This window comes from Pelodiscus sinensis, chromosome 1 (assembly GCF_052426305.1).
Source record: "Pelodiscus sinensis isolate ZL-2025 chromosome 1, ASM5242630v1, whole genome shotgun sequence".
NCBI lineage: Eukaryota > Metazoa > Chordata > Testudines > Trionychidae > Pelodiscus > Pelodiscus sinensis.
The window spans coordinates 202,759,516-202,787,108 of record NC_143052.1 but is presented as its reverse complement, the minus strand read 5'-3'; the positions used below and the strand labels follow the sequence as shown (position 1 = coordinate 202,787,108).

The 27,593-nt window shown below is 42.7% G+C and overlaps 1 protein-coding gene across 1 annotated transcript in view; it reads right to left on the bottom strand.

The window, feature by feature from the left end:
• CFAP47 (cilia and flagella associated protein 47) overlaps nt 1-27,593 on the bottom strand; it is a 651,639-nt gene that overhangs the window by 57,914 nt on the left and 566,132 nt on the right. The window contains exons 58-60 of the mRNA XM_075913261.2: nt 7,789-7,948; nt 6,699-6,793; nt 3,366-3,527 (exon numbers count right to left, since the gene is read on the bottom strand). Of these exons, the coding sequence (XP_075769376.2) occupies nt 3,366-3,527; nt 6,699-6,793; nt 7,789-7,948 (417 nt within the window). The remainder of the gene's footprint in view (nt 1-3,365; nt 3,528-6,698; nt 6,794-7,788; nt 7,949-27,593) is intronic.

Below are 27,593 nucleotides of genomic sequence, written 5' to 3'. Positions count from 1 at the left end.
TGAGCTAAAATAATAATTCTTTGAAGATCTGAAAGATGCTTGAAAATTTTCATATCTCAAGGGTCTATTCTTGTCCAAATTATTTAAATACTGAAACACAGTAATAGCTGTTTAAATCTGCTCTTCCTGTAATTATAATCATCTATCTTTGGATATAAAAATCGGTTACTACACATCATGTACATACTCTGATGGATCGCTGTTTCTGAAGTAAAAAAAAAAAGAGCTGTCATGTTAGAGTTTTACACTGTTATTTACATTACTACTAGTAGTCTGTAGCACATATAATAGTACCATTACACTTTATTCCCTGACAGGCATCAAATTTATCTAGAAATAATTACATTATAATGCCATTGACAGAATTTTGAAAACTGCCAGAGCCATAAATGATCCTTGTACCTTTGGCATCAAAGCATTTCATTACCATACTCCTTGCCTGAAAAAAAATGTAATGTCCCAAATCAGTGTGTTTCAATAAATACAGAGGCTAGTGTTAATAAATCTGAAATAATATGCCCACGTACAAAATGAGCACATCAGGAACCTGCAGTTGTTTTAGAATACTGTCACATTATTCATTTCAATTTAAATACTAGAGTGTTGGAGACTTAGATAAAATAATGTTTTAAATAACTATTGTTCATATATGATACAATTATAAAGACCAAGATCACGTGCTATTATTAAGAAATATACTTTGATATGCAACAGCTCTTTCAGAATCAAATAAGGTCATGTGATAATATTTACAACTCTAAAGAGAGACAAGATTATATACTGGGAATTACAGAGCATATTTTTCTAGAATTAATACTATTGTTTTGCAAAGTACAAGGAAGCTAATCTGCAGAGCCTACTGTTCACAGAGACAGTGCTGGTTATCCTTGACTATACAGCACTGGATTAAGTACATATTATTCATCCTACACTCTCCTCCTGTTTTCACAGACATTACATAAAAGACAGACTGTTAATAAGTCTGGTATGAGAGACCTCAGATATTTGATTCTTCTGTCTAATATTCACACAATAAACCAACCCAGAAGGAAGGAAATGAGACATTTTTAGGGCAAACTCTTGTAGATTTCACAATGAATTGCACTAAAGTTACCTAGCACAGGACTTCCTGTAAAACAATGTAAAAGAACAGCAGAAAATGTCACAGGACCAGTTCTAGGCCTGGCTCCAGTGGCACAAATCAACCACAAAGCTAACTCAACCTGCCCTTAGACTGAAGTTTGGAGTGGTGTAAAACTGCCATGGTGACTTTTATATTGCCACCCATCTTGGCTTCCCCAGTGCAGCGGCTGTGAGGTTATTGGATTGTCCCTCCTCCCAACGTAAAAATAGGTTAAAGCCACTTTAAAACCCTATTCCTGAGCAGACCTTGTATGCTTATTCATAGAACACTTTTAGAATGACTTTTTTTTCTATAAATGGACTGTATAATTTTGTATCCACAGTCAAGACTGGGTGCCACCTGCAGGACACAATCATTTGTGAATTCAAAGATGACACCACCTAATTTGTTGCCACACATCTGCAAAGTTGGGGAGATGTCTACATTCTAACATTTGCATCTGCAACTGGTTGCAAGTACAACACTGTAGTTGCAATCATAGAAGCCAGGGAGGAAAATTCAGTTCCTTAAGATAAAATTCTACTCCTATACACACACACTGTAACTTCCCCTGGAGTTAATGGGAGTCATGTGAGTTTATCTAAAAGCAAAGTTTCTGATGGGCAAGAGATACAATGCTATCATAAAAAGATAAATAGTTAGGTAAAAGCTTACAATTTCATCCACTATGAGTACAATTTGGGAATTGCTAAAGGTGATATCTGAAGAGCATAAAGACAGTGGATCAAATTCAGCCCTGGAGTAAACAAGCACAACTGCCACTGACTTCAGTTGAAGTCCACTTACACAGAGTTGGATTTAGCCTTACTGGTCAGGCTATTCATGCAGGCTATGTCTACACTGGCATGATTTTCCAAAAATGCTTTTAACGGATAAGTTTTCAGTTAAATGCATTTTCGGAAAAATCACGTCTAGATTGGCAGGATGCTTTTCCGCAAAAGCACTTTTTGCGGAAAAGCGTTCGTGGCCAATCTAGACGCTTTTCCGCAAAAGCACGCCATTTTCGTGATCGGGGCTTTTTTGTGGAAAACAGTACTATGCTGTCTACACTGGCCCTTTTGCGTAAAAGTCTTTCGGAAAAAGACTTTTGCCCGAACGGGAGCAGCATAGTATTTCCGGAAAAGCACTGATGATTTTACAGGAGATCGTCAGTGCTTTTCCGGAAATTCAAGCGGCCAGTGTAGACAGCTGGCAAGTTTTTCCGCAAAAGCAGCTGATTTTGCGGAAAAACTTGCCAGTCTAGACACAGCCGTAGAGTTTAAGGATTTAGGGAATATGGATAAGTGTAAGGGAAATTTGCTCTGAAGCAGATGCTCAAACTGGTTCAATAGGTGCAGAATACATGTACTGTAGCTTGTATAAGACACAAATGCACTCTCTCTCTCAGGTACTTGTAACATCCTTGTTATGTCGTGTGGAGTTCCACAATATAGGAAGAAATCAGTGGAAATACAGAGAACTTGAGTAGTTGCAAGTGTCCATATTATTGCACAGCACAGAACTAACTAGAACAAGCCCAAACCAGCTGGGCTGACCCCAGTGACCTAACTCAGTAACTATAACAACAAGACCTATATCTACAACCCAATACACAACAATCCTCCCCTTCCCTTCTCGCTCTAAAATTGCTACTGTGAGAGTACTATGAAAAGATGGCATGTCTCAGAGGAAATCAACTTGTATCATATCCTGGGCTGATGAAACCAATGAGCAGCAGTCATACTTTGTTAAAGCTTATTGCCCCTACTCAGCTCACATTATTGCAGGTAATGGATCCAGTGGTAGGTAATGTGGCATATATATAGGACAACCCACAGAGAGGTGTCTTCCTCCACATCCAGTGTATACATACTCATTCATCACAAAGTTTATGTGAACCACTTCTTTTTCATCAATTAATTCTGCCCTGCACATGGTCAAGTCTAAGTTACCTAGTCATTCACTAGATAGTAAATGGGAAGCCATCCTCAGACCTGAGACTGGTGATTGGTACAAAAAGAATAAGCAACTCCACCTATTCTCCCCTCCTCCCCCCAGATATCTTACTTCTATATGACTACAGTACTGGAATATTTGTTAGGTCCAATATGCAGTAGGAGGTTTCTTTGCTTTTGGTAGTAAGTCCCCATTTCTTTTCACAGAGACAGGGCCAGGCTCTACATAGTATATTATTTGCAGTTTGCGCTATAATTGAATTTATTATCATATAATTCTTTCTTACCAGCAGTAACCTGAATTTCATCCTGGACACTCGGTGTCTTACTTTTAGTGGTGATAGCAATATTTCTTGCTGTTGGCATAGCAGTGGTTCCAGGAACTACACCAGTTAACAGAACTTCCACACGCTCCTCCACTCTGTCTCTGGCACGACAGCATACAACAGCTACAGAAAAGAAGGGATCAAATTTTGGAAAATGATGCACACACACACAGAAAGAGAGAGAGACAGAGAGAGGGAGGGAAATAGAGTCATAGATGTCTAGGTTAGAAGGAACACATATGATAAACTAGTTTAATTTCCAGCATAATACAGTTCATAGAATTTTACCTAGTACAGCCTTTACCAATCCCATCACTTCTTTTTGGATTACAGCATGTCTTTAAAGAGACATCTAACCATGATTTAAAGGTTTCAAGTGATGGAGGATCCAACACATCCCTTGATGTTATTTAAATGGCTAAATAGCTTCACTGTTTAAAATGTGTACCTTATTATTAGCCTGAATTTAGCTATCTTCAGCTTACAACCACTGAATTTTGTTATTTCTTTATTTGTAAGGTAAAAGAGCCCTCTACTAAACTGTTCCCATGTAGGTAACTACAGACCTCTATAGAGCAAAACACCTCTTAACCTTCTCTTTGATAAACTAAATAGACTTAGGGTGCATCTACACAGCAGAGCTTAATTCAAAAGAAGCTACGCTAATTGAGCTACATCAATTACGTATCTTATTTTGAAATTGGGAGCGTCTACACAGCACTTATGTCAAAATAGAGCACTCTTCCCCCAACTTCCCTAACTCCTCAAACAATGAGGGTTACAGAAGTCAGAGTAATAAGTCCTCCAGCTTGACAGTATTTCGACATTATTTTGAAATAACTGCTGCTGTGTAGACACAGATTGTTATTTTGAAATAATGCTACTTATTTCGAAATAATGTTGCTGTGTAGACATACCCTTAGATTCCAACATTTCTCATTGGATTTCCTGAGCCTAAAAAAAAATTAATGGAGATTGCCTATCTCCTAGAACTGGAAGGGACCTTGAAAGGTCATTGAGTCCAGTCCCCTGCCTTCACAGCAGGACCAAGTACCATCCCTAACAAATTTTTGCCCCAAATGGCCTCTGCAAGGATTGAACTCACAACCCTGGGTTTAGCAGGCCAATGCTCAAACCACTGAGCTATCCCTCCCCCAAGCCTGTATCATTCTTCTAGCTCCTTTCTGAACCCTTTTCAACATCCCATGCTCTATGCCATCTGGATACCGGAACCAGACACGGTGTTCACATAACGGTCTCCCCAACACTGTAGACACAGATAGCATCACTTCCCTATTCACACTTCATATTTCCAGTTTATATATTTAATAATCACACCAGTCCTCTGTGCCACTTCATTTCACTAGAAGCTTATGATACGTTGGTTATTTACCAGATCTCTTAATTTTTCTCTGAGTTACTGCTTTCTAGGATACAGTTTTTGTGTATGGTTCAATCATTGCTTCAGTGCCCCTGGGGTGTCAGGTTAGGGAGTTTCAGGGGATCTTTGACTCCATCACACCCCCTCACCAGCTGATCTGGTTCTACCATGATCTTTTCTTGGTGAGTTGCTCCTTTCATGGTTTCAAAAGTCCAACTAAAAGTTCAAAGATCCAAGGACATAATCCTTCTGACTCTGTTAGCCTTATCCACAGCCTGTTACCTGGACTCAGTCTCTGGAGACTGGCTTTGGATAATGATGTATCATTTATAGTTACCATTAGAGGCCTATACATTTGCTACTTTTAATCTAATGCACTCTATTAATTTTATACAATGCTACATTCTATAATCACACTGTGGAGTTCTACATCAAGCACTTTACAGAAGTGTATTGCAATGCAAAGGATAAAGTATTATCTAATCAACTAGTGCAATAGTTTGAAGTTTTGACATTACAGCCTGTAATCAGTAGGCAATTTTAATAATACTTTTTCAAAAGAAATCTAATACAATCCTTATGTTTAGGATACCAATTTTATGGGAAAAATAGATCTCTCGGAGATCACTTGCTATACTATAACTGGGCAATGGGACATATATAGTGGGACATTACATACTTTAAGTGTTTAAGTGTTTCTGCTGAATTGGTATCTGTTTTTATAAGGATAAAGTATGATCCATTTATAACTCTGGATTGTGAGATGGAAAGGAAATTCATAGTATATAAATAATTGACACTAACTTGCCATTAAATGCTATTGATATTCAGAATTAATGCAAATATGTTGGTATGAACTACAAATATTTACTGTGCATAATCTACATGACAACAGAGGCAGTTATAAATATTCAGTTTTCATAACAGTGTTTAGAAATTTAAAATGTAATTACACAGTATCATGTGATTTAAGCAATTTATTAATGCTAGCATTTTTAATGTATAGTTACCATGCCTTGTAAAAACAATGGCCTAAAGAAAACTGCTGGTTGCATGGTACACTAAAGATATGAAATAAGAACACACACATTTGCCTTTGTACACATTGTTTTCATGCCAATGAGAAAAGTTATAATGGTGTCATACTGGGCACAAGTGGAAGATTTGATAATATTCTGCTTCACTCCTTTAACGAATACAGGAAATTAGTGAGATGAAAGTTCTAATTAATATCATATTGGCATCTGACTTGCAAGTTAAAAGGCCCTTAAACAAAGCAGAACAATAACAGCACAAATAATATCTATTCCCATTAAGTTCAATAATTTTAATCCTCAAGGTGTCTCTCATCTTCCCACACCAAGATAGGTTGTTTTTATTGGCCAAAGGGAAATTCAGTATAAAACTAACTAGCAAAGTTTGAAGTTCCTTTATCTACCCACATGCAGTGCTTCTATGAAGGCTATTATTGTCTAAACCAGTTCACAATGTCCATGTTATTTAATAGGATTTAAAGAAAACCAATTCTGGAGTTATACCCTGATTAAGAAATAGATGTATTTAATTTAGTAGTAAATGATACACTATTTATTTCCAAAGTGAGCTAAAACAAAAATCCCATGAACATTAGTTTATATAATTTAGCACATATTAATTTTCCTGGGATTGTTATAGAAACGTTAATGTGATTTGAATTCTTCTTTTTCTAGAGTTTGATAGATTTACTCACTGCAGACTGACTCCAATATTCTGCTGTCCTTACATATTTGCAAAGGTTTTATGGACACGCAGGCTGACATCCACCCCTGTGTCAGTCTTCTGTATGATGCAAATTCCAAGTGTTAAATGTCAAAAGGAAAGCAACTGTTTTAATTATATTGCAGTTTTTATGTGGCTTATTAACTATTACATACCTGGTGCTGATTTATATGGTTGTGCTTCAGGGATTCCATGAATTGGGTAGATCCAACATATTCCACGGATTTCTCCATTCTCTGACATAGAGATGCTGTTTGGAAATTCAAGTAAAATATGTAATTAACTTAGAATAGCTAAAAAACCTGGTGTTATTGATTTTAACTTGAAATTGTGGCCAAAATGAGGGAATTAGGTTGCCTCACAGGAGATACTGGGAAGGGACCTTCACTTATTTAGCCTAAAACAAAGACACATATAAATAATTATTTCAAATATATTTGTTATTTTGGTTTGTGGTCATATTTCCTGAGTACTTTCAGTGGGATCACTCTCCCTCTTCTGTTTTTGTACTCAAACTTCCTTGGACTCAAAAGTTCTCAATGTGTTTGATTACGTTCCATTGCACCTTGTGCAATTATTAACATCTATGCACAGCAACTGGAAAGTGGATGTAAAATGGAACTAAATCAGAAAATTAGCATTTACACCCACTACGTAAAGGTGTAAATTTATCGAACAAGATAAAGAATTGAGCTGTGTATTCAAGATATGAGAACACTTGGTCTGATCTGCTGTCATATATCAGCACAAATGGGGAGCAAGTTCTTTGAATTTGGTAGGTATATTAGTGGAAAGCTGACAAAAATGGAATCAGAATATGGTCAATTATATGCCTGGTAATTGCTTACACAAAATATATCTAAAGGAAATTTACTGATTTGTTATTAGTTCAAATTTAGAACTAATTCAAATTAGTTCAAAGAGCAATGGAAGAATCCACTGGATGATAATTTACCTAATAAACCTAAAATCGGTGGCAAGAAATTCACTTGAGTTTCCAAAGTTAAGAAAATGAAAGGCAGGTATTGAAATTGACCAAGTGCTAGTTACCATTGCAATTCTTTATTTGGAAGTTTAAACACTTACACAGAAACATCATTCAGCATGGACAAATTTCTGCCCTTAGAAATACACATGAAAATCAGTCTGGAGGCAGTAAGAATTGCATACAAGTATCTGAGGGCAAAGATTGACTATGGGGACTGAAAATGTTCAACAATGATTTTTTCCTATCCCAATAATTACCTTTTCATGTCCTTGTTTAATTCAGCAGCATCATTATAGGGCCAGTTTTCTCCGTCCTGCCTCACTACATGAATAATCACTGCAGCTTCATACAATTTCATTGTGTCGGGCACAAATAATACGGGGATGTCCAGTTTACCTTTTGGAGGTAGAGGGATTGCTGGAAAATAATACAACAATTTGTCACTAAGGTGGAAAAGGCATAGTTTGAAAGCTTTGAGAGTCATTTAGTCACTTCCTATTTATATAAGGTTTAGTCTATTCCACAGAATAATTACTTTGGATTTTATCAGAAAGGACTTTTTCTCAATTATAACAAAATTTTTCTCAATTATAACAAAATTATGTTAACCTTTTATTGTAAGTAGTCAAATAATATATTGTTGCTCAGCGTGAAATTTACAAGTGATTTACTTAAAAACCCAGCTCCCGAACACAAGTGCCTACTTGAAAAGCTCAGCTCTCACTTACAAAAAGATTCTAACCTTCATAGATATTGAGAAAAGGTTGCAAACATGAAAAGAAGACACCTTGCAGGCTCAGAAACCTGTAGGTGAATAAAAAAAACAAAGTAATTTAAGTCATAATTTTAAGGTGATCCCATGATCTTTTGGGGTCTGACTCACGGATTTTGACTGTATGGGCTTAACAATACTATTAAGAGTCTAACGCTATATATAAAGATCCAATCAAAAACATTCCTTTATAACTGTCACATCTCCACATGGCTAAATTATTGTTTTCCTGATTTGCCTTAGCTTAATGAGAAATATTTTGTATGAGAGGAAATAATTAGTATATTTGGATAGGTAACTGAATAGCATAAAGTACAAAAAAAAATTTAAAAGTATGTTAGAGAATGTGATGTTTAAACTAATCATCGAATATAGCTACTAAAACTACTTTGATATTTTAGATTTTATCTATTAACATCACATTTTAAATTATTTTATGCTCTAAGGTTAAGTTGCATATCCCTTACTTTGACAACCATTTCCTTTATGTATACTTTAATAAGACTTATCTTAATGTTTGCCACAGACTTTGCTCGTATATTTCATCCCATGTTGTAGGTACAATAGCTCCCAGAGCCCTTGTTTGTACCTCCCCTTTTTAAATTTTGATCTTCTCCACATCCTTAAAAGCCTACAATGATAGTGATTTACACAAGTGCCCAGTGGTTAATCTGTATTGGAAGAGGCGCTGAGGCTCAAGCAATTAGGTTCCAGGGCTCAAACATTTTTTCTTTTTATATTCATAACTGATACAGCAAGCCCAGAGGCGCTGTGGCTCAGTCCTACGACAAGCCTTGAAAGTGGCCATCTTATAGTGAAACCTGACTCTAAATACTTTATTTAGTATGTCATTTTGGATAAACAGGTTTACTGATATTGGGGAGAAAGTCTTCCTAACATATATGACTCCAGCTACGAGAATAGCACAGGTGGAGTCTATGTACCTTAGGTTGAATTTCTATGGTGTCCCCACTGTGGGAGATTGATGGTATAGTCTTCAGCCCATTTCCCTTATTCCTCGTGATCCAGTGGCGTACCAGGGTCAACAAGAGCACCACCAGTGGTTGATTTAGCAAGCCCTTTCTAAGGATATTAAAATGTGTTTAATTAAGTAATCGGGTAACTGCTGAAATTTTCTGGGAGCCTGTAACTGTGAACATTAACCACTGACATCACCTTTCCCTCCTCCAGGAGAGTCAAGAACTCTGTACATGAGTCCAGTGGGAACAACACTTGGAACTTAGCCATTGTGCTCCAAGAGTTAAAAGTGTATCAGCTAAGAACTCCCTGTTGATTAGCTACATGCAACTGCAATTAACCACATGGTATATACTTTACAGCCAAATAAATCCCCCCTTTTGGGAGGGGGGCTCTTTAGCCTTGGGCATAGGCACAGGCTGGCTCAGGCATTCCTTGTGGAATTCCACTTCCACAAATAATGTGTCTTGGTGGGGGGAATGGTGTAAAAAGTGCTCATAGCCCTTTTGGAGTATGAAATACCTTCTTTTCACCCCTTTTGCAGTGGGAGGTATGGAGGCTGGGGTCTGCCAAAGCACCCTGGTACTTGCTTGCATGGTTTTTATGAGAAGGCAGAACAACCCTAAATGGACACTCTGGAGTAACAATGTCCATCATGAGGTCTGAATCTTCCACCATCTTCTCCCTGAAGGTGTAGGTTTTGTGCCTTGTGGTGGAGATCTTGGTGAGCCTTAATACCCATGGTGGGCAGCTTTTGGTGGAGGTACCTGCCACCACTTCATCTGGGGATGAAGAAGAGGTGGCCGCTGATATAGCAACTTCCTGTTCCTCAATGCTCATAGTGGTCATTGCTATCTGCACAAAGGGTTGAGGCAGGATGCTGCTCTCAGGTATGGGCTCAGTAGGGATCACCGGTCAAAGCCAGATCCTCATGCCAGTGTTGCAAGGAACCACATTTGACATTGAGATCCCATGCTCACAATGTCAACACCGCCAATGCCATTCATGACCCTTGTCTTTGGGCTTAGTGGTAGGCCCAGGGAGGTCACAAGGGCCAGTTTCCTGGATCTTGCCACTGAGGGGACCAGGAGACCATCAGTGCCAATGCATGCTGCAGTGTACGGTACTGAGTATGAGATTGGTACCAGCTATAGGAGGATTCTGAAGATTCATCCCTGGAGCTTGAAGAGTATTCTTCAGTCCAGACCATAGAGGCCCTGAGGCTGATGGTGTCAGAGAACAGAGCTGTGGTGAAGAGGAGCCATGGCAAAGCATTGTAAGCCTGCCCTTATATTGAATAGGCAGTGGTGCCTTTGTTGGCGCTGTCATCTGTGCCATAAACACTGTAGCATGGAGTCCCAGAGTTGGTGCCAACATCACTTGCTGCAAGTCAGAAGGTAGACACACCAGTGCTAGCACTAACTCATGTGCCAATGCCAAAATGGTGCCTGGTTGTGCCAGGGAATGTGCAACCATGGCATCAATGTGTTTGGTGTCAATGAGAGATCTATGTCTTCCAACAATTGTTCCTGAGCTGAGGCGACCAGGATGGCTGGGCTCGACAGAAGAGCTAAAGGCAATGGCACAGGGATCTCTATTACCAGGGCTCACCAAGCAGCGGCGAGCCCCGCTCGCCAGCCACATGGTTCTGCACTCTGCACATGCGCAGATCGTTCTGTGCATGCGCAGATCGCTCTGCGCCGGCTCTTCTGGGGTGTAATCTACTTGCCACGGGTGAGTAGATTACATTATTTGTCAAGCCCTGTCTATTACAACCCCTGGGTGCCCCAATGCCAGGCACACCTGTCTTGAGCCTTTACACAGTGCCTTGATAAGAGACCAACTCCCCTCCTGCTTCTTCCTCTTGTGCATCACCAGAGATTAGGAGTTATGCTGTGTGATTGACCCCATTTGGAGAGAGGGAAGCAGTGCCTGTGGGAAGTGCTTCTTTGGCACTGAGGTGTCCCATACCAAAGACTGACTCTGATGCTGGTTGAGGTCTTAGTATCGCATCCATCAGGAGGAGCTTGAGTCAGTGACCTTGCCCCTGTGTTCAGGGATGGAAGCTATGCCAAAGAGGGCATTTGTGGGTCTGAAGGCCCTCACCCAAAAATTTGAAATGATCAGTGTGTGGGTTGCCCTTGGGAATATGTATGCCACAGTTTTCACAAGCTTTAAACCTTTGGGAGTGTGACATACCCCAGTAAGGAGACTTAAGGTGCGGAGAAAGGAACTTCTGGACAACCAATGACTAAACTATTAACTATTACTAGAAGTTCTAGTAGGCTAACCAAGATGCTTGTGAAGCAAGAAACTGGAGCTGTTCCAACAATTGGCATGGGTGATAAGAAGGAACTGAGAAGGAGTGGGATTGGCAGTATCTTATATATGCCACCATAGAGCATACTCTAGGGGTATGTCTAGACTACATCCCTCTGTCACCTTTGTCTGTAAATTAGACATACCAAAATTGCTAATGAAGTGGGGATTTAAATATCCTGTGCTTCATTAGAATAAAAATGGCCGCCGCTTTTTGCCGCTGCGGTAATTTGCCGGCAAAAAGCGGCAGACTAGACGGGGATCGGTTAGCAAGGAAAGCCTTTTCTGACCAATCCCTTATGCCTTGTGCAACGAGATTTATAGGATCAGTCGGAAAAGGCTTTCTTTGCCAACCGATATCCATCTAGACTGCCACTTTTTGCTGGCAAATTGCTGCATCGGCAAAAAGCGGTGGCCATTTTTATTCTAATGAAGCACGGGAGATTTAAATCCCCACTTCATTAGCAATTTCAGTATGTCTAATTTACATCCCTCTGTCGCCAGAGGGATGTAGTCTAGACATACCCTAGGGGTCTCCATAGCGGACCTGATGGATACCCCTAGGCTAAAAGCTTTCCAACAATCGTGCATGTGATGCATGCACACACCTTTTGGAATGCACACGAGCAATCACTCAAAGAAGAAAAAACAAACCTACCAACACCTGACTTCCTGCCTGAAATCTGACAAATGGCAAAATAACATCTTCACAAATATCTACCAGCTAGGAGCTTGTCTATACCACAAATGTGCTGCAAACCTGGGTGTGAATCTACAGTGTACTAAGTTTTTTGTGCTAACTTGCCATGTGGACACTGCTACAGAACAGTGAAAATCCTAGAGTGCATCTGTCTGTAAGTATGGCTTAATGTACTGCACTATAGCATATGTTAAGTTAGTGCTTGGCAAGACGGCTCACTGTAGGTTCACATCCTTGTTTGCTGTAAACTTACCTTATAGACAAGTTCTATGAGTACAACACTGGAAACATCATGTTAATTATGCATGGAAGATGTCATGTCTCCTTTGGTAGATAACTATAAAAAGACCAGTCCTATTCAATTTGTCAATGAAGGTTAAAAGTATACCTTGCCCTGAGAGATGACACAAGCAGGAAATTCCTCTTTTCCACTTTTATCCCGTACAGCAAAACCATGACAAGTTTTTATCCATTTAATCTTCTTTTAAATCAAAATACACACTGAAATAGCTTGAATTTGTATTTTTTAAACTCTTTCAATTCAGGTGTAATTGAATTTTGACATATGTCAGATAAATCTTTACTTGTTTCTGATGGATATTTTTTTAAAAATATTTCTGAACCATAGGTAACTATTCTCGTTATCACTAACTACAGAGTGAAATTCTGAAGCTATAGAAGATTTTAATCAAAATATAAGTATGATGAAGCAAGACATGACATTGGTACAGTTGCATCCTTTTCACTTTTTTTTGTATCAGCCAAATATTATATAACTTATGACAAGGAGCCAGAAGTTATATTAGATGTTAATTATCAAATAAATTAACTGTGTAAATGCAAATATTCTTGATTTATTCTTGGCTTGTGACTGGTGAGAGATGCAAAGATTACTCAACACTTTGCACTTTCTGAAGTTTCTTCCTTGACATAAGCCATAGCCTCTTGAAACAGTTAAAAAAAAAGAGAAAAAAAAGTTTAGCTTTTATTCTCTTCTGTGAATCTCTTGTATCTATTGCCCTGAGTTACATCATTTTTGGCTGGCCAATTTCCACACTTGCGTGAACATGGATTTACAGTAACGTTTGCTTGCATATCATATTCCATGGTATTTAAGTACAGTAAAACTCCAGTTGTTCAGCATCCAGCGGTCCGGCACTCCCGATAGTCCAGCACCAACTGGAACCCGGAAGTGCTCTGGCCAGCTGGACAATTGGAGCAGCTCAGCCTCTGGCTTCCCCAAGTCTGCTGCTGGTCAGTTTCAGCAGCGGCGGACTTGGGGAAGCCGTGGGGCAGAGCACCCCAGCTGCTCTGCCTCTGCCTTCCCCAAGTCCGATGCTGCTGAAACTGACCAGCGGCAGACTTGGGGAATCCAGGGGCAGAGCAGCTGGGGTGCTGCCGGGTGGTCCCGGGCTGTAAGATGTTCTGTTCTGAATACACTGTGACAGACTTACACATTCCACCTACTTTAATTGAGGAAAGCCTCAATCTGATTTTGAAGCTTTTGCTCTGGCTATTTGTTCATGGTGCTGCTGCCGCCCAGTTGTCATAGTAGGCAACTCTCAGTCACCTGAGAAGCCAGACAGAAAAGGTTAATATAATAGCCAAAATTTACAAAATTTTGGAGCTACTGGTATTCATGTGTTCAAGAATATGTCCAGATGTTGGAGTTCCTGAATTGGAATCCAGTAGGAACAAATGAAATCCAGTTGTTCAAGAGATAAGATGCCTTTACCATTTTCAGATTAAATTCATATCTTGGGGAACTGGGGAAATGTATGCATGGAATTGTATGATGGGCCTGCTGGTGATAGTGGAGGCCAGGTTTTGGCAGCCTTGGCGGTTCTTTTCAGTTTGTCATATGCTCCAAAAGCTTATGCTTCAGAGGTACAAAGCTCCGGAAGGGATTTTTACCCCACCGTGTATTCTGGGCTTGGGGGGGGGGGGGGGGGGGGAGAAGGTTGATCTCATTCCTCGGAAACATCAGAGATGGCCACAGCTGACCATGTGACATTGCACTGGATGGGCCAGTGATCTGAGGTGGCACAAAGGAGTCTTTCTCTCATGTGCTTCACTGACTGGTACCTGCTGGGATCTACTGGGTCACCATGTGTGGGGTCCAAAAGGAATTTTCCCCAAGATAGGATCAAGGGGAGGTCAAGGCTCGCTACCCAGGTGTAGTGTTTGGCTGGGGCTATGCTCCATTCCACTTGCTCCACTGTTTCCAGCCTCCCCTGCTCACTCCCACTGCACCAGTCCTGGCCAAGAACCACCCCACTGCCTCTAGCCCCAGCTGGGGTTGCAACCCCCACTGCTGAACTGGACTGTGTGCCCAGGTGCTGGCCCTGTTGACTTCAGCCCTGGCCAGGGCTGCGCTCCCAGCTGCCAGCCCTACTGCCTCCAGCCCCAACCAGGGATGCAAAACCTGCACCTTGCCAGCCCCAGCTGGGGCTGTGCTCCCCACCTCGCGAGCCCTGGCCGGGGCTTTGCTCCCGACCACCAGCCCAGCACAGGCCATGCTTCTAAACCTAGCCAGCCGATACTCTCTGGTCCAGCAATATCTGTGGTCCTCCTGGACCACGGATGTTTCTGGACCAGAGAATCCTGGATTTTAGAAGTTCAACCTGTACTAACAGCTAATTTTAAAAATATCCAACTGGAGTTTAGATTTGTTAATTAATTTACAGTGAATAAGAGGATCTGCCCATTTTGCTAATGCTCTGAATGCTGGGCTGTGAACAAAATGGTAAAATGAGTTTCTTTTTTATGTCAATGATAGTGTAAATCTATTCCTCTTCTGCATGAATAATGGTTTGAGAAATCAGAATTATTTTATATAAATATGTAACATTGAAAAAGTTCTTTTGTCTCATTAGACTAGTTTTGTAGCTGTCTTAAAGATGGGCCTGCTAACCAGGGTGATTCATATTGCCAGTATAATGTTTTATTAACATAACTATGTCTTTCAGAAGGTTCAGAAATGTCAACTGTAACTAACATCCTTTAATTTCGATTAGAATTTGCAGCTTATAAATGCTGGGAATTGCTTTTCAGGATGTTGGCTGATATAAACTAGATTAAAATATTCTTTCTGAAATATAGCTCATAAAAAAATTAATTTTATAATTCATTAAGAAGCATGAAAATTTCGGGAGTGGGGGGGGGGGGGCTAAAAGCTTTAGAAAGCATACTTACTCACACAACTATTTCTGTTCTATACTTTCTAGTCAGCTCTGTGGCAGCAATGGGTTTAGGTATACCCCACTGGCCCCCATTACTCTTTAGAGAGAAAACATTGTCTGTGAAAACTGACGATACCCATTTTCTCCCTTTCAACTTGAGGAAATGGAAGAATGTAAAATAATTCTCATCTTGCACACCTCTACATAGCTTCAGTAAGGCCAATTTTGCTTTGTACTCAATCAGAGAAGAAAATAATTGTTTCTAAAATGGGCTCATTTGATTTTTTTTTCTTAGCAACCTCCAGGAATGCATCTTCAACATTCTCTTGGTGTTGCACTTGCTTCAAGGAACAGCAACCGATTTTCTTCTGCAAATTGTTTGGCTTCTTCATATGTCACATCTCTCTGTGCTTCCAGATCTCCTTTATTTCCTATGAGGATTATCACAGTATTTGGATTGGTGAGGTTCTTTGTGTCTCTCAACCTGCTGCTTATATGGTTATATGTTCTTCTAGTAATATCATAGACCATGAGAGCTCCTGCTGCTCTCTGTGGTAGCTTCATGTTACAGCCATAAATCACTCATGTCCTGTATCCCAGATCTGCAGTTTAATTTTTTGTCCACTAACTTCAATTATTCTTGTACCAAATGCTACCCCAGTTGTGTAGGGACAGTCAGCCATAAATTGTTTTGAATTGCTGAAGCAAGCGGAACTTCCCAACACCCATGTCCCAGTAATGATTTACATAACGATGTAAGAGTAGTTATAATGTGCAGTTGCCATTGTTGCACTGTGCTCAGGGCGTTGGCGGCTGTGCAGCTTGGTTTTTCTGTGGTGGTGGCAGGCCAATCCCCTCTAGGTGCTATATGGTTCTGCTTTGGGCTGGGCAGCAGTGGCCAGATTAGGTCTCTGCCTCTTGCCGGGGCTTCCACAGGCTCAGCTCCAATGACTCTGCTGCACCCCCTTTCCTCTTATCCAAGGAGGTGTTGTCTCTATTTAAACAAAAATACTATATATTGTAACTGATTTACCAAATGCAATCATGAAACTACAGTAGAACTCCAGTTGTCCAGCATCCAATGGTCCGGCACCATCTGGAACCTGGAAGTGCTCTGGGCAGCTGGACAATTGGAGTAGCTCTGCCCCCGGCTTCCCCGAGTCAGCCGCTGGTCAGTTTCAGCAGCAGCTGACTTGGGGACGCCTGGGGCAGAGCAGCCGGGGTGCTGCTGGGTTGGTCCCATAGAGCCGCCCCTTGCCACTGTGGGACCAAGCTGGCAGCACCCCAGTTGCTCTGCCCCAGACTTCCCCAAGTCAGCCACTGCTGAAACTGACCAGCAGCTGACTCCGGTAAGCACCCCAGCTGCTCTGCCCCAGGCTTCCCGGAGTCAGTCACTGGTCAGTTTCAGCAGCAGCGGGGCAGAGCAGCTGGGGTGCTGCTGGGTTGGTCCTGCAGCGCAGAGGGGCGCCCCCCCCCACTCCAGCCCAGACCTCTCATAGCCCCCCTTCCAATAGTCTGGCATATGTGATAATCCGGCACCCCCTGGGTCCTAAAAGGTGCAGTATTATAGGAAGTTTACTGTAGTGTGTTTCTTTCAGCATGAATCTTCACCCTACTTCAACTCTCTTTCATATTCAGATAGGTCCTTCCCCTTGAAAATGAAACCAGTCTCCTTTTAGAGATACAGATTCTTCCGTTTTAAGACGTAGAACTTGCTGCTTTAAGTTTGATGCTGTTCTTGGAATTTTCTCTGTACCAACACATTACTAAGTTTACAACATCCCTTCTTCTTTGTGAAGTCTCAGATGACAGGAGAAGTTATTTGGACAAGTTCTATGGGCATCACAATAGAAATTTTAGTTGCAATAATACCCCTGCTAACAACACTTAGTTTACCATGCACATGCATAGATACCAAAAAAGCTTGTAATGCACTATTTAAATTCTATGTACACATTGTGATGGGGATATGCAAATAATAATACATAAATACAGGTATCTTGACTGTGCTCCATTTGGCCCTGATAATGAGCAACAAAAGGAGCTAAAAGAAAGTGAGACTCTTTGAAAGCTTTCCAAACTTAACTGGAATGAGCTACATTAATTGAAATACAGCATTACACTAATTAGTATTTTACACCTGCACTGTGATGTGATCTAATGAAACCAGCTCTACAAATAAATAGCCATGAATTCAACCAGCAAAATGTTCCTGAGGAAAATCTTTAGACCCAAATAAACCAAAATATAACTGAGTCACTGAGGTTTGCTGATTGAGTGTAAGAAAACACATGGATTTTATTAGGATTCAATGTGGAACATGAAGGAATACAGTTAATAGAAATCAATATTTATAGGCCATTACTCTTTGTTTTATCTTAAAATCTATTACGTAGGGGAATAAGACTTAAGGTATGCAGGATTTTAGTGCTCGTAAAACAAGCAAATAAAGGTTCTAGTATTCATTGTAAAAAATTAGCACAATATATGTTCATTTAAATTTGAAAAAGCAAAGATTTTTCGCATTAAGGTTTTCACAAGAACATGAGCTTCCATGTGTCACAATCATGAAAACCACACAGTGCAACACACTTCAGCAAATTTTAGGTGTTTAATAAATATACTTAAATTATGGATATGCTTCATATGTCAATTAAATCAGAGTTAGAATCCGTTAGATCTCTGAATATTACTCAATACAATACCTTTGTGAGGTAGTAATATTTATAATTTATGTATGAAGAAACTGATTTTGCCAAGATTCGCATGATCTGATTCATAAGAAATTTCAAGGTTTTTTTTAATTTGGGGTTCATTCTGTGTCTTTTATTTTTTAAAAAAATTTTCACAAATGGGCAAGTCTGAAAAACATATGATATTTCTGAAACAAAATATGCATTCCAGGCCCAGGCTGCTGAGTAAAACTTACATTCTTGTGGTAGAAATGTAGCCGTGTTAGTCTGGTGCAGCTGAAACAAAAAACAGGACGGTGTAGCACTTTAAAGACTAACAAGGTGGTTTAATAGGTGATGAGCTTTTGTGGGCCAGACCCACTTCCTCAGATCAAATAGTGGAAGAAAATTGTCACAACCATATATACCAAAGGATACAATTAAAAAAAATGAACACATATGAAAAGGACAAATCAAATTTCAGAAAAGAAGGGGGATGGAGAGGGGGAGGTAAATATCTGTGAGCTAATGATATTAGAGGTGATAATTGGGGAAGCTATCTTTGTAATGGGTAAGATAATTAGCATCTTTATTCAAATTTGCGTGTAAAGTGTCGAATTTAAAACTAGTAACCTTGATCATATTAGAGGATTTCATAAATGCTGTGAACATAAACCTCTGTGTCCAATTAATGATTTTCTGTTGCATGAGTTAATGACTCTGAAAGACGGTCTTTTAATATTAACATATTGATTCGAATGCTTCTAATCTAATTGTAACTCTAAATCTCTCTTCCATATTTCCCTAAGGATATTCTAATTCTATCCTGTACATGAGGTTAAAATCCTGTCTACTATATACCATAATTTCCAAGTGGTATATCTACTGTTTATTTTAAAAGTACTAAGGCCCTAGTTATATTTATCATTAAAGCATCTTTTTTTCTATTTGAAGTACCACAAATTCATCATTATGGTCTAACCTGATCCTTTCCCTCACACTGATAATGATGTGATTCATCAAAGGAAGGAAAATATTGCTTAAACCTATATTTATACTTTTCAAATCCACCCAGGCCAAATGCCATCATCAATTATTTCTAATGATGGAGGATTTCAGATTGGTCTCTTTTTAAGTGTATAAGGTTTCAGCATAAATATTTTAAACACTGGAAACCATGTGCATGAGTTACTGTGGACAGAATGGAAAAATTATTATTTTAGCAATCCTAAAACCCAAAGGTATGGAAAGAAATAGCAGCAATAAGCATTCTCTTCTCTAAATGCATTTAGACAGGTTCAAACCCAGAAGCTTTATCACACCAAACCAGGACTTGTCCAATCATAAAGGCTTCATGACAGAAAAGTAAATTGGGGAATATGAATTATTTTGTAACAGAAAGATACAAATTTTTAATGAGAGTTTGATTAATTTATTATCTCCCCCATAATAATGTTTTGAAGAGTTAGTTAATCCTAGTAATAGTATGATGGAATATCAAGGGAAGATAATTTAAGCGGTAGAATAATATGGATGTGATATTCATTTTAATTAAATTAATCCTTCCCTACACTGAATAATTTAAATGACTCCATTTGTCAAGAATTAGAGTTATGGCATTATTGGGTTTATGCTAAGCTTAATTTCACAGAGGCCATAAGATATTATTATATTATATGTAATATCAATAAATGTTGGGGTGAATATGGAGGATCTGATTCACCAAAGCAATTAAGCACATACTTTACTTTAGGTATGTGATTAAATCACTTCCCTATTCAGCAGAGAATTTAAAGTTTATACATAATTTTACCTTTGGACTCTGTAAATAAAGTTTTTTGTCTCTGTACTTCTTCCTCCCTAAATCATGAAGATAGTTATTTGAAAGAGCAATAGTAAAATATTAAAGATGATGGAAGTGTCCAATATAGCTGCCTTCAAACCATTCTACTCAAAAGTCAATGAGGGATCCAGACAGAAAACTTTTAGACCTGGAGGATTTAAAATGCATAAAATGAGGTTCAATGAAAAAAGAAAGAACTATGTAAGTACAGAATTCAAAACTGCATGCAAATTCTGTTCCAAATGTACTTCCACATAAAATAGTGTGTAAAAATGTGATATTTTTTAAATACTGGTGATATTTTCTGGATTTTTTGGCTGTATCCAAAGATTGAGAGCGTAGATAATTGGCCATAGCTAATTTAGGTATAGATATACAGCTCATTATAGGGCAAAACCATTCTATTTCAACAGAGTTTTGGACTGATTTAGCATAAATACATGTTTAATATAAACAGAAAATAAGGTACAGAGTGTTTCTACCCATTCAAGAACATCTGCTGTAGTTGGCAAGAGTAAGTCTCAGGTCCAACACTGGGCTCTCAAAGTTCAAAATATGCCACACGGGTATCTGTCAAACACAAGGAGTTTATTTCCTGAAAGCTAAAAGCTATGCCCCATAAATGGAAGAACAATATAACAAAGAAGCGGCATATCTTACGTCCCTTCCTGCAATCCTGGTACCCCGGGTAGGCTGTGGACGAAATGGGAGGTTGTCTCAGCTTCCGAGGCACCGGTACCCAAAGCCCATACGTGAAATCCGATTTGCTAGGCTCTGAGGCAGCCTTAAATACAGTTTTCCTGCCTTGTTGATATAGGGCTTAGCTGTTAGTTATCGGTCTGGTTCTGATCTGGATCTTCTTGTTCTTTGGCCTTGTTTACATGATCAGTACGTTAGGGTAAACAGAATTGTTTATGCGTTCTTGACCTTTACCCTTATCTTTACTTGTTCTTGCTATACTGGCAACAATGCTTATCTTAAGTGGCCTATGTTCCCAAAGACTTGCTTCTGGCTCATCAGATAAGGAAAAGGGAAAGGGGGGAAGGAATGCAGGTCTCACCACCCCTAAACTAACATGTACAAAGTTTTTCCGCAATTTACCTCTACATCCGCTGAGTTAGTTGGTCCATCCACAACATTTATTAAATGGATCATCATTAGCAGGCTATTTTAATTTACAACTAATGAACTTTTCAGATACTAGCCCTATTGAAATCAGGAAATCTAATTTCTTATCAAGAGTCAAACCTTACAATCTGAAATGACTCTACTACTTAGTTTCTCTATGTTAGAAACTAAGGAAAGGAGACTAAGTTATAAGTGAAATAATAGCCTCCCCTGAGGAGGATTTGTATAGTTTAATTGCTGAGATGTACTGTATCTGGGGTCGTTAATAAGAGAGCATGAGACAGTGATGAAATCTAGGGCATGGCCTAATTTCAATCTATGAAGCAATTATATCTTGAATATCTATTTACCATGATCAATTCTCATGAGAAATTGTATGTGGATTTACATGGAAATATGAGAAGGGTGACTTTTCTGATGTATTCTCTCTTCTATAGGTGACTCTTTATGCTTGAGTCCTGTCTCTTAGGCTACGACTACACTGGCATGATCTTGCGCAAATACTCTGTGCAAGAGAGTGTCTATATTGGCCAGGACTCATCGTAAGAACGATGCGCTTTTGCACAAGAGAGCGTCTACATTGGCGAGACACTCTTGCACAAAAGCAGGAGCCCGGAACCATTTTGGAGAGGGCAAAAGGGCACCAGCCCTTTCTGGGGGCGGAGCCTGGAGCTCCTTTGAGACACGTGCTTAAAGGGATCTCCCCGGATTTTGCGGGGACTGACAGCCATAGCAGTTCTAGTTGTGGTTGTCCTCTGCCTTGTTGGACACCACAGCTTGTGCCTTAGTGCCATTTGCAGATTTTTTGACCTCAGCTCTCTTCTTGTGCCATGGAGCCAGGGGTGGCCTTGTGCCTGCTCTGGCCCCTTCCGGCCATTTTGGAGTTGCTGCAGCTGCTGTTCCATGCTGCTGCACTCATCATTCAGGACCTCGAGGCGCAGGTCGCTCTGGACTCCCTCACCAGGGAGGCTATGACGTCCCTGTGGCATCCCCACCCCACCGTGGAGAGGCCCTTGTGGAGACTGGACACCAGTACCGACTGGTAGGACTGGCTGGTCCTGGGGCAATGGGACAACCTGCAATGGCTCTGGAACTTTTGGATGCGAAAGCGGATGTTCCTGTAGCTATGTGCCTGGCTCGCCCCTGCGCTCCAGAGAAGCACCACCCAGCTGCGGGCACCCATCTCCATGGACAAGAGGGTCGCCATCGCACTCTGGAAGTTGGCCACCCCAGACAGTTACCGATCGGTGGCACACCAGTTCGGGGTGGGCAGATCGACCAACGGTGCCGTTGTCATACAGTTAAGTGCTGGAGGCGGGGAGGGTGCTGCACTCCATGCCCAGGGGCAGGCAAGACTCCAGGCGGGGGTGATGGGGAATGCCCCGTCACCCAGTGGTTTGGGCCGTCCCTCCCTTGCACAGGCCCGCTGGTGTGCAGGGGGGGCCGTGGAGAAAGGGGGCCCTGCTGTGTGTGTGTATGTGTGTGTGTGTGTGTGTGTGTGTGTGTGTGTGTGTGAGGACAGAGGGCATCATGGGGGGAAACCCCACAAGGGAGCACGCACTCACCCTGCCTTATGTGATGTGTTCCCCTGTGTTTCTATGCACTCTTCTGTAGGTCGTCTGTGCCATCAACGACGTCCTGCTCCAGCGAGTCATCCGCCTGCGGGATGTGGAGGCTACGGTGGCTGGCTTTGCTGCCCTGGGGTTCTCCAACTGTGAGGGAGCCCTGGATGCAACCCACATCCTCGTCCGTGCCCCAGAGCATCGAGCGGCCCATTTCATAAATCGCAAGGGGTACTTCCCTATCGTGCTCCAGGCCCTCATGGACCACCATGGCCACTTCACGGACATTTATGCAGGCTGGTCCAGCAGTGCACATGACGCCCACATTCTCCGAAACTCTGGCCCGTTTGGCAGGCTGGAGGCGGGCACTTTCTTCCCCCAGCGGGAATTTATTGTTGGGGACGTGCCCATGCCCACATGTATTGTGGGGGACGCGGCCCACCCCCTGCTGCCCTGGTTGATGCAGCCCTACATGGGGCGGACAGAACGTTTCAACAACAGCATCAACCGGGCCCACAACCAGGTGGAATGCGCCTTCGGCTGTCTGAAAGCCCGGTTTTGCTGTTTGCTCACCTGTTTGGAGATGGGTGACTGGAACATCCCCGAGGTAGTGGCTGCATGCTCCACAACATCGTGGAGTGGAAGGGGGAGGCCTTCCTCCCAACATGGATGGCAGGCAAGGGCCAGGCCTTCGAACAGCCCCGCACAGCTGCCATCCGCCAGGCGCACCATGATGGGGTGCACATATGGGAGGTCCTGATGGAGATATTCTCCCAGGCCTCACAGTAGGGTCACCTCTGTCTCCCTTGACATCTGCTTCCCATCCCCAACCCTTCCCTCCTCCCCTCACCGTACTTCCCAATAAACAACGAACACAGTTTATTTACAATGGGGTGACATAGGGTGGGAGGGGGGAAGAGGCTCTGAACCGGGAGGGGGGAGGAGGCTATGAACTAGAAGTGGGAAGGGGAGAGATACTGCTGGGAGGAGTGGCCTCTGCAACTACCTCTGTGGGGGCGGACCACTACGTGTGGTTCAGGCCACATTGGGGCAGGCAGCACAGGGAGGTGGGCAGGATGGGGTGCATCAGGAGGGGGCATGGCGGGAGCAGGAGGGGGCATCATGGGAGCAGGAGGAGCAGGAGGAGGGGGCATGGCCAGAGCAGGAGGGGCAGAAGGAGGTGGCATGGCGGGAGCAGGAGGGACAGCAGGAGGAGGGGGCACGGGCATTGGCATGGGAGGGATGGTGGATGCATGGGGCAATGCCATGCCATAATGCACAGTGTGCCCAATGTGTGCAGTGAGGGCAGTGATGGCATCGTCGATGTGCTAGTCCTGGGCATGGAAGCGACCCCAGGCCTGCTGGAGCCACTCCAGGTCCACATCTACCCGGCGTGTGATGGCCACCTCAATCCGTTCAACGGCCTGGACATGCTACCGAAGGAGCTGGTCCCGCTGCCGGACCCACTGGCTTGGTGCCTGGGCAGTTGGGGTTGCTGCCGCTGCTGCAGGGCTGGAGGGTCCTCCGCTCCTGCTTGGTCCCACTGCAGGGAACACAGGAAAGGATGAGTCAGTCAGGCAGCCCGGCCACTGTCCCCGTAGCCCATGCCCTCCACCCCTGAGCCCAGTACTGTGGCTTAGGTCCACTTGTTCCCCCCCCCCATGTTGTATGTTTGCATACAGGACCGCCCCCAGAGTAGGGTGCTTCTCCATGTATTGTAACCACCAGCCTGTGTCCTGGCCCCTGGGGGACAGGGTGGCGGGGGGGGGGGGGGGGAGAGGCGGCAGGCATGTGTTGTGTTAACCTGTGTAACTCCCTGCCGGGAAGGCTGTGAGGCTTTGGGCTAATCAGTGGTGTTTGACAGGGAGCAAAATGAATCACCACACCGTGCCTGGGAGCACATATGGCAGACGTGGTCTGGCCTCTCAGATCCCCATCACATGGATGTCTCCTGGATGGAACCAGGGATGACTGGGGAGTGTCCCATCCTTGCAGCAAAACTCAGGTGTCCCTAGGGCCAGCCTGAGCACTTTCCCCCTCCCCCTCCCGCTAGCCCTCACACACGTAGCCCAGGGACGTGTGTGGCCACAGTGGGGACTTCCCTCGGGGAGCCAGCCAAGGCACCGGGAGCAGGTGAGGGGCTCAGTGGGGGCCACGCTGACAGGGCTGTGTCACTGCAGTTTTCCCAGGAGCAGCTGGCTGGGACACACAGCTCAGGCATGGAACAGTATGCTGCTCTGTGTGCTGCACTCTTCAGGAGGTGTAGGCTCTGGCCTGAGCCCCTGGGGCCTTGGCTGGTTCCAGCCGGCATCCACCCTTCTCCCCTGGTCCGGATGTGTACGAGCAGCACGGTCCCAGGCGTGTCCTGGAGCTGCCTGCCACGGCCACATGCCACTCGGTCACCAGGCTGCATGTGGTTGCACATGCTGCATACTGGTATGGTACATAGCGTGCAGCTCATGCTGCCTGAGTGACGCTCCCTCCCCCTTGGGCACCTGGCTTCCCCCCGCCCTTGTGAGTGCAAAGTGCAACACTCACTAGTGGATCCTTCCCCGGCCTCCGATGATGCACAGGAGACGTCCGGGCTGCCTGAGAGGGCCTCCAGCTGGAGGGTCACACAGCTCCCCTGGGTCCTCCTCCTCCTCTGACCCACTGGGCAGCTCTTCCTCATTCACCGCCTTGCTGGGCCTGGTGATGGGGGGGCACCTGTTTGTGTCCACTGGCACTGATGGTCCCTAGGGTGCTGCCTCTCCCAGGATGGTGTGAAGCCGCTGGTAATGGGGGCAGCTGTTGGCTCCTGCCCCCTGGCCCTTGCTGGCCCAGACATAGCCAAGGCGCAGCTCCTTGACCTTAGCCCGGACCTGTTTCAGGGTCCGGGCTGGATGACCCTGGCCGGAGAGCACCTGGGCCATTCGGCGGAAGATGTCCGTGTTCCACCGACGGGACCGTGGGTTGTGGAGGGCCTCTTCCTCTCCCCTGGGGACCAGGAAGGGGCACGCCACTTTGTGCCCCTTGGGGCCTCCTGCGCTGGGGGTGCAGGTTGTTGTCCCCCACCTCCTCCCTCCGGAGCGGCCATCCTGGGTGGTCTGGTGGCTGTTTGGAGAGAGCAGAGCCACGTGGAAGAGCTGGGTGGCAGAGGTGCTTATGCCTCGTGGCCTTTCCAGGCTGCGTCTGCCTTTAAGGGGGCTCGGTTTACCAGGAAGTCCAGAGCTGCCTGCGCGTACAGAGCGTCCAAGCAGCCACTAGGGCTTTTTTCCGTTTGGACAGCTCTTGCACAAAATCTCTTGGCTGCCTGTCTACACTGGCCTCTTGAGCAAGAACAGTTGCACAAGAGGGTTTTTTCCTGAGTGGGAGAGTCAGAGTTCTTGCGCAAGAAGCACTGATTTCATACGTTAGAACGTCAGTTTACTTGTGTAAGAACTCGTGGCCAGTGTAGACAGGCAGAAAGATCGCGTCAATGTAGACACCGCCTTAGGCTATGTCTAAACTACATTCCTCTGTCGAAAGAGGGAAGTATATTAGGCAAATCAAAAGTGCAAATGAAGTGGGGATTTAAATATCCCACGCTTCATTTGCATAATCGCAAAATGGAAGGGTATTTTGAAAGTGAAAGCGCCGTCTAGATGTGGTTCTTTTGGGAAAAAAAAAACTTTTTTGAAAGATCCCGTACTCCTCAAAAAATAGAGGAGTACGGGATCTTTCGAAAAGGGTTTTTTTTAAAGAACCATTTCTAAACAGCACTTTCACTTTCAAAATTCCTTTTTTCGAAAAAGCACTGCAACACAATTATGCAAATGAAGCACGGGGCATTTAAATCCCTGCTTCATTTGCACTTTCGATTTGCCTAATTTACATCTCTCTTTCGACGAGATGTAGTTTAGACATAGCCTTATTGTGGTAAGAAAAGATGAGGTAAGATGACATATTTTCCTAATAAAGTCTCTTGTCAAGTTCTGTTCTCAGAATTGAAAAGGCTGATTTTGAAAGGAGCCTCCCTCAATCAATGCTTGCTTTTGGTTTTTGCTTGCAGTTTTGGATGAGTAAATGATATGTCTGATTTGCAAATATATTGATGTATATATTTACATGTACAAAGTTAAAGGCACAGAAAGAGGAGGAAGGGCCAATGTTCAAAATTTATTCTGTTTGATTCTGCAGATTTTTAGATAGGTCTGTAAAAACAAAACAAAAATCCAAAAGGTTAAACCTAGAATCAAAGTGAAAGAGGAGGAAAAAAGAAAGCTCAGTCTCTACTCTGTGATCTACTTGCTTCCTGCCACATCTTCTAAATGTGTTGTTGAACTATGGAGACACAAGATGGGTGATATAATCTTTTATTGGACCAAGTTGCATGAAAGATATTGCTTCAACCATCTTGTCTCTAATATCCTGGGACCAACACAGGTACAATGTGTCAATACTGCACTGAACTGCGTAGATTAATGGAATGCTAAACTATATTATACTACACTGCTAGGTAACACTGCGTGGAAGAAAAATTAACCTTAATCACACCTGAGGGAGCATTAAAGGATTTTAGGATGAACACATCTGCTGTCCATAAACATGCTCTGTAGACAGTCCACACCTGGTACAGAAGTATATAACAGAAACCTCCAAGATAATTAACTTGAAACTTCCTTCCCTATAGCCACTGGCTAGAACGGGAAGCAAAATACATGTCAAGAAATACCCCAATCTGTGACAAAATTTGGAGGAAACTGAGTGGTTAATCTCAAATTTTCATCTTCCAGTTCAGAACCCCTTATTAATATTTCCAGATGAAGTTGATACAGACTAATTTGTATTTCTACAAATGCAAATTTGTTTGGTTTAATTCCATATGAGTATTTATGTGAATGTATATGGCTATATAACAGACATACATTCATATATAACTATACGA